Source organism: Balaenoptera ricei, chromosome 14 (genome assembly GCF_028023285.1).
Source record: "Balaenoptera ricei isolate mBalRic1 chromosome 14, mBalRic1.hap2, whole genome shotgun sequence".
Taxonomy (NCBI): domain Eukaryota; kingdom Metazoa; phylum Chordata; class Mammalia; order Artiodactyla; family Balaenopteridae; genus Balaenoptera; species Balaenoptera ricei.
Window position 1 is genome coordinate 70175320 of NC_082652.1, and position 13089 is coordinate 70188408.

Below are 13089 nucleotides of genomic sequence, written 5' to 3' on the forward strand. Positions count from 1 at the left end.
AGAATACAGAGGACTGAATTAATTTCCATCATCTTTTGGCTGCAGGTGCCCCTCCTCTGGCTTCCAAAATCATTGATCTATGATGGGGACAGGAGCCAGGTGGACTCAAAAAGCATTTGCTTTTAAATCTGTCCACTGTGCTTCTAAAGGACATAAACGCAGGGCCTTCTCCTGGACGTGCTGCATGGCCTGCAGGCTTTCTACAACGTTACCCGTGCACAGAAGAGTCCCTTCACTTCCCAACACTCTGCTGTTGACAAAGACCAGGTGGATCGCCTGAGTTACACAGGTGGTTTCAGCAAAGTTCTCAACCCTGCTTCACTAAGACAGCACGTGGAAGTATTTATATCACCACCTGAGCACCATCTGATTAACTCAACCTCTGGGGGTGAGGCCTGGCCATGGGTAGTTTGGAACCTTCCTAGTGATTCTCCTGTGCAGCCAGGGTTGAGAATCACGGCAGGAAAAGCTAGGCATCTGCTATATTTGGAGGATCCTCTACCTTCTAACAGGCTTTCAAATTCTGTAATTTCTTTCCTTGATCAAAGTTCACTCTCAGAGCCTTAATTCATACTGAGATGCTAAAAGCAACCAAGCAGAGCTTAAAGACTGAGGAGACAATTAAAGCTTGTGACACGGATTCTTTTTGTGAGCACCAGTTCTGAATCCCCCAAATCATAGAGACTCATCTACTCTAAAAGTTTCCCAAACGCTTGTCCAAAGACTTGCTCCTTTCTGAATCAGTTGTAGAGCTTTTTAAAGAGATAATTTGGTTTCACCCTTGAAATTCTGGTTCAGTAAAGCAGGTGTGTGTGTGTGTGGGGGGGTGGATTCCCTCCATGGTTCTGAAATGGAGCTGTCTGGGGTAACCTCTGCTTACTCCCTCCATGGGCAAGGCCAGTACTAAAATTCAATTCTAACAATTTATCTCCATTATAAAGGACCTCCCCAAGGCTTTCTTCTTTTTCTTTTCTGAGACAAAACACTGTCCACGGTTACATAAGAACCTATGTTCTGCTGTAATCAGAAAGCTACTAAAAGAGCAGTGCTCTTTAACTGAGTCTAGGAAAGTGACACTGATAGAGGAATAACGGCCATGTATTCCTTATATGTCTCCTATGATGGGGATGGCTTGCACTGAGCCAGTCACCTTCTCTCGCCTTCTTTCCATTGTAGCACACCGATAAGAACCAGGGGACCAGGGGACAGATTTCCTCTGGGGACCATGAACTAGTCCACAAAGACAACTGCATTTATGGGTGTAGACACTGCCCTGGACATGAAACTAGTCCTGTCTTTTCCCCTATCTATTAGGAAAACTGTGAGCAAGCTCCCCCTGAAATATGTATTCATAAATCACTTTCTGTGCTACTGTACTAATACACTGTGCATATTATAAGAGATACACCAACAGAATTTTAAATCTTAAAAGATTGTGAAAAATAAAGTTCTAATAGTTTCTTCCCACATGCCAGTGAATCTTCCAAAAACCAATGTGCCCCAGTAGACTGCTGCTCTAACCAACTGATGCACTACCACAGGGACCAGAAGTGACCGAGTCTCACTTCCATCCACTTGGGGAAAGCTGTTTTCCGGCCTCCACCACATGCTCAGTTAGTGATTTCAGGCAGGCTGTCTCATAAGCAACTGCCTACAAAAGCAATCAAATAATCACTTGGTTCCTGCAGTGTATTGTATTACTTTCCTTTTGCTTAAGCTTACAGATTCCATCACCGAAGGGCAGTGGTGTCCACATTCTAACACTGTTCTAGGAGCTGCTGAGTGAGTAACAGTGCAACTTCACTTTGAGTTCAAAACTCAAAGCTGTTGATTTTCTGCATATGACAAAAAATAGGTTTACACATAGTGCCACTGATGCTGTATTTCCTCTAGACAGATTAGCAACAATCTATAAACTTCTGCAATTCTAATTTCAAACACAAGCCTATAAATCCAAAAGAACATTGTTAATCACGTGGAATGGCCAGCCTTCTACTATTCCCCTGGGCCTGAAAGACCATCTGTTCTCTGAGGGTGACCTATAAAGGGAATCCCGCTCAGCCCTGATGTCTCCTTCCAGCACTTCTTTCCTTTGGACACTATGAAATGATAATGACATTACTTATCAGATCATCAGTATTATTTATCACCAGATTATCACCACCACCACTGTATCAGACACTTACTGAACACTTACTCTGTGCCAGAAATCATTCTAAGCACTTTTCATTTATCAACTAATTTAATTCTAACAATTTGGTGATTTGGACACTATTTATCCCTATGTTAAAGACGCAGGCACTGATGCAAAATAAGGTTAAGTGTCTTGCCAAGGTCACACAGCTCCTCTGTTCTGAGAACCAAGGCAGTCCTATCCCTGGACGCCGAGCCGCCTTGCTTTACGGCACCTTCCTCTCCTACTAAACTTGGGCACATTAGCACATGAGGTCCACAGCCACTCTGTCTTTCGGGATATAAATGTAAAAATACGCAGTTAAAAAAAGAGTAGCTAACATGGTGTGAAGGCATTATTATGATGTAAACAGAAATGTCGTTTCATCCTGCTAGGCTTCATATTTTACCAGCTTTTTTTCAGTGAAAATTATTTCAGACACCCTGTAAAACAAAATCTTATTCACATGTCAGCACCACTATGAATTCTGAAAGCAGCCCGTGTGAGGTGACGAGCGTGACTCTGACAGCAGAGCCAGGCTGGGTAACGACAACGCGGGGGGAAGCTCGAGCGCGCGTCCACTGGGTCCTGCCCGGCGTGGGACGGCTGCTCAGGGTCCGGTTATTTCTTGCAATAACCCGAGTATGGAAGTACACACATGCACCCTCTTGCTTCAGCTGAGGAAATGGAGGAACCTCAGGTGAAAGAACATGACCAGGTGAAACACGGGAAGGAAGCAGTGAGGCTGGGCTGCGAACTGGGGTCTGGCGTGCCCACCTCCTCACACATGAGCCCCTGAAAATCACGCCTGACCAACCTGGTGTGCACAGGTTTTAACACAATTTAAAATACAGGTAAGGACCTAAGTTGTTATTTCTATTAGATTACCAATTCTTAGTAAAAGACCTGCTCCCAGCAGGTTACAGGAATCCAGCCAGGTTAACACCTCCTCATCGATAGATAAGGACGGAAGCAAAAGATCTGTTACATTTGCACATGCATCAAGCCAGGGAGACTTAAAATATCAAATGCAAAAATCAAGAGTCAAAGAGATACCCTGGAATATTGGAACACAGGGACAAAAGGTGCAATTTAATACAGGTTACTGTGAATCCTGCTCAGCATATAAAAAATCAATTGTGCAAGTTGCAGAATGAGGGAAACATATCTTAAAAGAAGCTTGAATTTATAGTGACAGAAAGTAGATCAGTGGTTACCTGGTGGTGGAGGGGTGGATTTCAAAGAAACACAAGGAAACTTTTCAAAGTTAAGGGAATATTCATTATCTGGATCATGGTGATGGTTTCATGGGTGTACGCATATGTCAAAATCTGTCAAACTGTATGTGCAATTTAATGTAACTGCACTTTCAATAGGTGCAGCTTATTGCTAGTCAATTAAACCTCGTTACAGTGGTAATAAAATAATTCTTGTGCATATGTGGGCAGGGGGAGGGGAAATAGGAATTTGACAGCTTGCAAACTTAGTAAAAATCAGCAATATGAAATGCCTGCCAAGTCAGTGCAATTGTCGGCTCTGTAGCAGAAACTCTCTGTAAGGAGGAACTCTTTGCCTCACCTGGCAGACCGCATTCAGAGACCACGGATATCAGAGAGAAAGACCGGATGGTGTCCAGGGGCGACCCACAGTGGGAGAGGGGCTGAAAGCTATGCTCAGAAGGAATGGCTGTGGATGCTGAAGGATGCCCAGCCAGAGTCGGGGAGGGGCTGCCACGCGTAAGGAAATGCTCACTGTCCTGTGTGGCTGCTCAGGACAGAGCTCAGAGCCACGGGCGAAGGCGACTGGAGACGAGTGGAGTGCTGCGTGATGGAGAAATTCCCGACAATGAAAGCTGTTAAAAATGGAACATGCTTGGGGCTTCCCTGGTGGCGCAGTGGTTGGGAATCCGCCCGCCAATGCAGGGGACATGGGTTCGAGCCCTGGTCTGGGAGGATCCCACATGCCGCGGAGCAACTAAGCCCGCGTGCCACAGCTACTGAGCCTGCGCTCTAGAGCCCGCGAGACACAACAAGTGAGCCCGTGCGCCTAGACCCCGTGCTCCACAACAAGAGCAGCCACCGCAGTGAGAAGCCCGTGCACCGCAGCGAAGAGTGGGCCCCGTTCACCGCAACTGGGGAAAGCCCGCGCACAGCAACCTTGAAGACCCAAGGCAGCCAAAAAAAAAAAAAAAAAAAAAAAAAATGGAACACGCTTGAGAGACAGAGCTACGTGGACCGGGAATGGTCAAGCAGCACCCAAAGGACCAGTTGCTGGGATGCGGTCTCCAGCGTCCCTACAGCTTAGCCACTTCCTACCAAATGACTGCAGGCCCTTTCCTAACATGACGTCATTCCCCAGGTAAGATAAAAAGTGGTTACTAACAAAATGAAGTATCTTTCAGCTCTATGATTTTTGATTTGGGACTTAACTATTAGTAACATTCATGACCTCTGCAGTGTCACAGAAGTTAGACAAAGGAAATGGTCCAGTCCTATTCTTTTCTAAACTCACAATTTTAAAAGGAGATGACAATATACACTTACCATCAATTTCTTTTAACACAGGGATGTCATAATTAGCTACATTCACTGCACACTTAACTTTCCCCTACACTCAAATCTAAATAATATAACTAGAATTTTAAACAGGGTAGGTAGAAATATAAAGAAACTATACAGTCTAAGAGATTATAAAGGATCAAATGATGCTATCGACCTCGGTGCTGGGGCACCCCGTGGGGAGGGAGAGGGGTGTACAGGCATGGCTGAGCAGGGGGGCATGGAGAGGAGACGAGGGAAGCAGGGAGGAGTAAGTGCAGGAGAAGAGCCCGGGGAAGACAGCATCCTGGGAAGAATCTGAACAAAGGGAACTAACTACCCAGGGCATGTTCGAGAAATAAAGAGATAATGGCAGAGAGGAGACAGTCATTCCTGTGTTCAGACATCTTGAACGCCTCCTATACCTTGTCCTAAAGCAACCTAGTCCTGACTTGAAATCATAATGAATGGGAAGGAAAGCAAAACTGCATCCAAAAGTCAGGGCTGAATGAAGTCATAGCGTCAGACTTTACTGTAAAAATCCAGGAAGTCGCTGCTCCCTAACCACTGACCTCCCCAGAGATGCCGTCACTTGTTGTATTCAACGACAGCCAAGGAAGCTGTCCGTCAGCTCTAACATCAGCTCCCCAAATTTTTATAGCACTCAACAGCTTTTAAAGGTTCCTCATGACCTCTCGCAGGTCCAAATCCCTCTCTGAGGTGATGCCACTATTCTCCTTAAAGGGTGAACTCACTGAGAACCACAGGCCCCAAAGGGTTTGTGCATGGACACACAGTAGGTGAGAGAGACATCGCCAGGGACAGACCCCTGGACACTCCCGTACAGCAAACATCTTACAGAGAAAAAAACCTGGCTCTGCTCTCAACACTGAAAACATGAGGCTCAATCAGAAAGTACTTCACATCCCAAACTTCCCCAAACTATACAACCCAGAATAATAAGCTACCTTACATCAAAAAGGAAGGAAGAAACTGACATCATTCTAGTTAAAACCTGATCTCAAAGTAAAGTGTGAGTTTCGGTCACCTATGTGCAGTTCTTTTTAAAAATTATTTTCCCAAAGATCCAAATTCCACAGAGTCTGCAGCCCAAAAGAGATCCTGAAATCTCCTGAGTCCGTTCTTGTGTATCCCCGAGTATGCCACCCCAATGACCAGGAAGATAAAAGTTGTCAATTCTATTTTTTTTTTTTTTTTTGACCTCCAAAGATGGAAAATGTAGAACTTTCTCATTACCTCTCTCCCTTCTGCAACGCATCTCCACAGTCCGGATTTCTCTTGGAGCACTCCCACAGGTGGGGGCAGGATTCAATCGGCTGCCACAGGCGGGCCGAGCTGCACTTCCCCTCCCCGGGACCCCGGGCAGGAGCGGTCCCATCTTTCACTATTAGTCACAGCTCAGCAGCACAGCAGAGCCAGATGGAAATGTGTGTGCTCTATTACCTTGGCCACCCGAGCAAATGAATTTGCTCTGCAGTGTCCCCACTCTCTTTCAGGAAAGAACACAAAAGCTAAAAAAAAAAAAAAAAAGGATCAGACCTGGGGAGCACAATAAGGTCGCCCACTCCCACCAGCAGAGCTAGAAAATACACCAAAACTCTATCTCACGCTGGAATTTAGACACTTTTGAAACATTAAGGCAAAAGGTCTGTCCTTCGGTCCTCATGGCCCTGAGGACCAGAGTTTGTTTTGGGAAGACTACCTGGGGCCAGTCGACAGCCACCAGTGATGGAGGGAGTACAGCTTCTCAGCAGGTACAAAGGGCTTTGGGGCAAAGAGACCAGGTCTGAATTCCAGCTTCAGCATCTACTATCAATCATTACACAGAGGTCATTGAAACAGGCAAGGTATTTCCACAAGAATCTAAACTCCTCATGAGAAGGTGTTCTCATCCTTGGAAATGGTATAGGAATATGGAGAGAAGGAAGCGATTTTGAAATAGGGCCCATCAGAGAAAAATTGGTCTTTGAACATCCCTTGTGTCCTATTATCTCTTTATCTAACAAGCTCTAAAATGTCTCCATTGCTCTAGGCCAGCATTTCCCAAAGAGTCCTTGAAGACAGTTTTGTGTCTAAATATGATTTGCAAACCCAGCATAATGCTTCCCCATCGTGGAGACTCAGAATGCATGTCAACATAACTACCCTGAGAAGCCCCCTGCCTTGAAGGCAGATGGTTCACTTGATTAATCCAGGGTTTCCAAGAGTCGTCTGACCATATCTGTACCCTTTGTTAATAGAACATGCTTTTCTCCCAAAGTTCACCCCGGCCTTCAGAAGCCTCCACCGTCTGGCCACCCTGCCTCTAACTGTACCGTCCACACACCCCCGACACAGACGCACTTACCACATAGGTTAAGCTTTCCTGGGTGCTGGTTCCCTAACCATGCCTTTTGTGAATAATAGCTTTTTTGAGGTATAAGTCACAGAACGCACGATTCACCCATTTAAAGCACACAATTCAGTGGGTTTCAGGGCATCTGCAGAGCTGTGCACCCACCCACACAATCAGCTGCAGAAAATTTTCATCACCCGCCCCCCACCATCGCCACCACTGAAAAAAACAAGACATCCTCACCAGCAATCACTCCCCATTCCCCTCAAACCTCCAGCCCTAGGCAAATACTAATCTACCTCTCTCTATATATTTGTCTACTCCGGACATTTCATATAAGTGGAATTGCACAATATGGGTTCTTGTATGTCTGGCTTCTTTCACTTAGCATATTTTCAAGGTTCATCCCTGTATCAGTATTTTGTTCCTTTTCATGTACCAAATAATACTCCACTGTATGGCTATAACCACATTTTATTTATCCATTGGTCAGTTGATGGATATTTAGTTTTTTCCCCACCTTTTGGCTACTGTGAATAATTCTGCTATGAATGTTTGTGGATGAGTTTCTGGGTGAACATGTTTTCATTTCTCTTGGGTACATACATAAGAGTAGAACTGCTGAGTCCTGTGGTAACTCTGTCTAACCTTTTGAAGAACTGCTGGACTATTTTACAAAGCAGCTGCACCATTTTACATTCCCACTAGCAGCGTATGAGGATTCTAATTTCTCCACATCCTTGCCAACTCTTGTTGTTATGTCTTTCTGATGACAAACATCCTAGGGGGTGTGAAGCACTATGTCACTGTGGTTTCGTGACCATACTTTTTGATGCCCCACTGTTAGGGTAATGATCACTCTACTCCACCCACCTGGAGTCCTGCTTCTCACTCTACATATCCTACCAATTCATCAAGATCCAGCTTAAATGCTACAGTTCTCTTGGCCCAGGTGTGACAATCATCTCCAAACTCAATTCAAACAACGCTGAGCATGGCTTCAATTTACACTTCCTGCAGTTACAGGCTTTTTGGCCTACCGTGTCCTCTCTCTCCAACCAGACTGTGCGTGCCTTAAGAAGTGGGGAGAGGTTTCACATTTCTTAGTGTTCATTCAGGAAGGAGCCTATCAAATAATTGATACTTCACAAACGTTGGCTGATATGACTTAACACAGGAGCTGAGGCTGGAATCAGGGGAGGTAAAAATGAGGGAATGGGCATTTCGGATCTTGAACAAGGGAAGAGCAGAAATAAAGTAGCGGTCAGTCCCCTTTCTCACGGGAACTATCGTTTCTTATGTGGAAGACAGAATTCACGAATTTGATGTTTTATACTAGCTTAGGCTTTTTATTCACTGTGAATCTCCATTTACTCTCAAGCCTAGTCTTGAAGTCAACAGGGATAGGGACAATGAACCAATCATCTTGTTATTGTGTCTCCTCAACCTTTCCGTCCAGCACAAGATTCTGGATGGAAACCTCAGGATGGGGATGAAGGTCTGGATTTATCCCTTCGAGCTTTGACAGACTCCCCCCACACCCCCAAAGCATCAAGAACTGGAGTGTCCCAGTGTGAACGACATGAAGAAAGAAAATCCAGTCCCCAGTGAATCAAGAGAAAGAATTGCTGAGTCCAAGGCCAACTGACTCAGAGTCACCAAAGACTGGGAGTCATTAACTTTAGTTTCTTGTACCCTTTATTTTGCCCAGCGGTTATGGAGGCTCAGATTCAAAGCAAACTGTGTTAGACTGTGGCTACTTGATCCACATAACAATTATTTCAAAAACTACTGATGAGTCAGGAAGAGCACAATACAGTTGGCAACTATTGTTAAATGAACGTGTTCTAGTATTCAAAGTTGACAGAGAAGGCCCATAATGGAAATGCAGCAAAAACTGTCCCTGCATCTGACCAGTAGGTCTCCCTCTTTCCCTGCAAAGATTCTGCTGGGGCTTCTAATATGCCTCTCAGATCAATAGCAGAAACCATGAGCTGCTGACAACAGAACTTATACAAAAATAGCTCTCTCTCCTGTGGCCATGTGTGCTGGCCTTATGCTTCTAATGCACGTTCATGAGCAAAAATTGCACAAGTATTTCAGCAAAATTATTTGGCTACACCCTAGGACTCAGTGGGTAAAACGATTATAAACCTTAGCACTTAAAAGAAAATCCTTAAGGAAGCAACTCCTTGTCCAACTTTAACATCCAAACCCCTTAATCATCAAATGCATTACCCTAGGCAAGATCATATCACCACCACCCTGGATCCCACACCTGCCCTTTCCCTCTAACAGTTGTGAACAAGGACCCAAACAAGTGAAATAACCCAAGAGTACAGCTTCCGGCACGGAAAGGAAGAATGTAGGTATTTAATCAAGAGGATCTATGGTATGGATAAAAGTGGAGGCTAGATGTTTCTCAAAGCTGTATGGGAGCCTCAAGAAGTCTGATAAAGAACAGCAACTTCTGATACATCTAAGTGCAACTGGCTAGGAGAGGAGAATGGGATGAAAAACAAACATCAATGACATCCATGAAAGGACAAGTCTCAGGGAGCTGGTAGAACTTTTCGCATGGTAGGAAGTCATCAGAACCAGGCCATACTCACCTTCCATTTTAGAACCATAAAGAAACCATCCGTAAAGGAGGAAGGATAATCTTCACATGAAGCAAATGATGACTTGGCTTAAGTGATTCTCCCGAGACGTAGAAACCTGTCCAGACCCCAGGTCCCCCTCCACTGTGCATACACCTGAGCAAGGCTGTGTGCTGCATCACGCTACCCCTCATTCTTCTCCACATGTGATCTGACCTTGAACTACACTTCAGTCCAGAAGTATGTGCCTCAACAGCTTACCAAGCTAAGCAACTCCAGGTCAAGCCCTGATAGCAGATGAACATAGTATGCGGTCATTTTATGGCATCAGAGAGATCAAAGGTCATGACCATTTTAGCTCCACAATCTATCATATTTGGGAGAAATAAAATGGTTGTAGATCATTCTACTTATTATATTGCTGTTCTCCAATCACTGCTTATATTGAATATGGTCACTGTGTATCCATAAGGAAGCAGACCTTTTACATACCCATCTCCACAGCCAGCAATAAAACATTATAAATTAGTAAGGAAAATTATACAACAGTCTTTCCTCATGGAAACTTTCATTGGGCTGAAAATTACACTCTGATATCCACCGAAGCACAGACCACCTTAAGTGGGATTCTTTCTCACTCCTCTCACTAAATTAGCCTAAGCAGCCCTCCTCCCCACAAAGGACTCCTACCTTTCCTGCTAGCTCTGTAAGATATTCTCTAGAGGTGGCAAAAAAGATTTAGCTGAAAGGATCCAGCATTTTTCTGTTAATTGGAAAAATGCATTTCCACCAAAACTTTGGTGAAACTATCTTTCCCTATACTATATCTTGACAGTTCAAGACCAACACTGTGGTGGTTAATTTTATGTGTCAACTTGGCTAGGCCACAGTTCCCAGACATTTGGTCAAGCACTAGTCTGAATACTGCTATGAAGGTGTTCTTTTCTAGATGAAATAAACATTTACATCAGTAGATTTGGGTGGGCCTCACCCAAGCAGTTGAAGATCATATGAGAAAAAAATTTGACATCCCCACCGAAGAGAATTCTGCTAGTAGAAAGCCTTCAGACTCAAAATGCAGTATTTTTTCCCTGGGTCTCCAGCCTGCCAGCCTACCCTGCAGATTTTGGACATGCCAAGCCTCCACAACTGCATGAGCCAATTCCTTAAAATAAAAATCCCTCTCTTTACATACACACACACGCACGCGTGCACACACACACACTCCATATTGGTTCTGTTGCCCTGCAGAACCCTGACCAATACACTCACCTAGCCCACCTTCTGACGAAATAGACGTGTACCTATCTTTCAGAGTTCGAAAATCAGACCTGCTTAAGTGCCTAAACAGAACTCCACTTCCAGGCTAAAAACCCGAAACCACGATGCATGACTGCTAATTTGAAATTTCTATTTCTGCCCCAAATGCCTGGCATCTCAAGAAGTTGTCAGAGTCCTGGTTCCTTCAAAAGGGAGCCTTCAGTGAGATCTGCAAAATGAATGGTGATGGTATAAAATGGATTCATGACACCTGGAGGGGAGGAGAGAAGGCCAAAAGAAAGTCAAGGAGAGATGAAACACTAGGCATTAATTGAATTGCTCAAAACTGAAATAAGTCTAAGGAGCCACTGTTCCCCAAGCCAAGGTTCACGTTCACAAGAATAAGATGAAAACATGAGGAAACGTGGTAAGAAAAGAACCTGAGCTGATTTGAGAGTCCCAAGAGTCCCAAGACTCTTCCTCAATCCCAGAATCACCACTGATTTTTTTCCACCACTGAGAAAAAGCAGCCAAAGAAGGTAGAAACTCCCTTTTCTCCCCTCGGACTACCCAGGAGGACTTCTGGGCTGAGGTTATTCTTACCTGGCCATCTGCTTGTAGGCTTCCTCGGCCACAGCAAAGATGTGAGGGTCCATATCCCCCATGTTTTGGCCACTGTAGGCATAGATGACATCTTGACCATAGATTGGCAACTGTTCATAAGGATTAATGGCAACAAGCACGATCCCTGCAAACAGAAAATGCAGTCAGATTCTGAGAGCACGATGGCCTCCTGACTAGAGCTTTACAGGCCCGTGTTCATATACATCAGAACTAAAGAAGGAAAGAGGAACAGAATGAGTCTTAACCAATCACTCAACTAAATCTAGATGTATGTGTGTTTATCAGGCACTCTGCTAGGCCCTGATGGAGAAAAGAATGACAGGCCAGGCCTCCAAATGCCCTAGAGCATGGAATAAGCACATATGCATGGGCACGCGTGCACACACACACAAACACACATGCACAAATGCTCAACAAATTGAATTCATAAAAGAGACATGTACAAAGTGTTGCAGGATCAGAAAGAAGAGGGTACTTAACCCTGCCAACAGGTGTTAGGCTTAAAAAAAATCTCAGAATTAAAATCTAAAAGAGGGACTATTAATTTCTCATTTGTATGTGGGTTGTCTTAACTAAAATATAAACTTGTGAACAGGAAATACGACTTACACATCGTAATGTCAAATCTTGGCTCAGCCGATTATTTTTTGTTTATTTATTTTTTAACATCTTTACTGGAGTATAAATGTTTTACAATGTTGTGTTGGTTTCTGCTGTACAACAAAGTGAATCAGCTATACGTGTACATATATCCCCATATCCCCTCCCTCTTGCGTCTCCCTCCCACCCTCTCTATCTCACCCCTCTAGGTGGTCACAAAGCACCAAGCTGATCTCCCTGTGCCATGCGTCAGCTGATTATTAATTGTGTGACTTTGCCAAATTCCTTAACCTCTGAGTGCCTTAGTTTCCTAGACTGCAAAATGGGGATAAAAATTGCATTTCCCTGGTTATCCTGAGGGTAAAATGATTAATAGAGAGAACATTCACACCATTCAGACTTGCACAGTAAGCACTGAGTGTTGGCTATTTTTTATTGCCTCACATCACACTACATCATGCATTATCTTTCACTTCACTATTTTTCCCATCTTGTGTCCCCAAAAGGACATAATGCAATAGTGGACTCAATAAATACATGTTGAATAAAGAGTCAGCAAATCCTCTCACCCTGAAGATCTTTTATGGAAGGGCAAGGTAAATTGATATTTGAGAATGTGAAGAGCGAGAAAAAAACAAATTCAATATTCAAGATAAGACAAATTCATGCCTTCTTCTTTCATATAAACATATTCTGGATCTCAAGGGAACCACTGATGGGTACAAAAAATGTGAGCTTTTCCAGTCATTTGGGGAAGAGAAGGCAAGAATGGAAAGGGTCACTGCCAAGATGGGAGAGCTCCTTCATTGTGCTCCCTTCTGGTGTTTGAAAAGAAGCACAGTCAAGAGAATGAGAAGACAAGCCATAGACATATCTGATAAAGGACTGTTACCCAAAATATACAAAGAACTCTTAAAACCCAACAGTAAGGGAATGAAC

At 44.1% G+C, this 13089-nt stretch overlaps 1 protein-coding gene across 4 annotated transcripts in view; it reads right to left on the bottom strand.

The window, feature by feature from the left end:
• The window catches only part of MYO5B (myosin VB), a 370856-nt gene that overhangs the window by 185078 nt on the left and 172689 nt on the right, over positions 1 to 13089 (bottom strand). For all 4 annotated transcript variants that reach the window (XM_059894726.1, XM_059894725.1, XM_059894727.1 and 1 more), the window contains exon 4: positions 11530 to 11674. In XM_059894726.1, coding sequence (XP_059750709.1) covers positions 11530 to 11674 — 145 coding nt within the window. The remainder of the gene's footprint in view (positions 1 to 11529; positions 11675 to 13089) is intronic.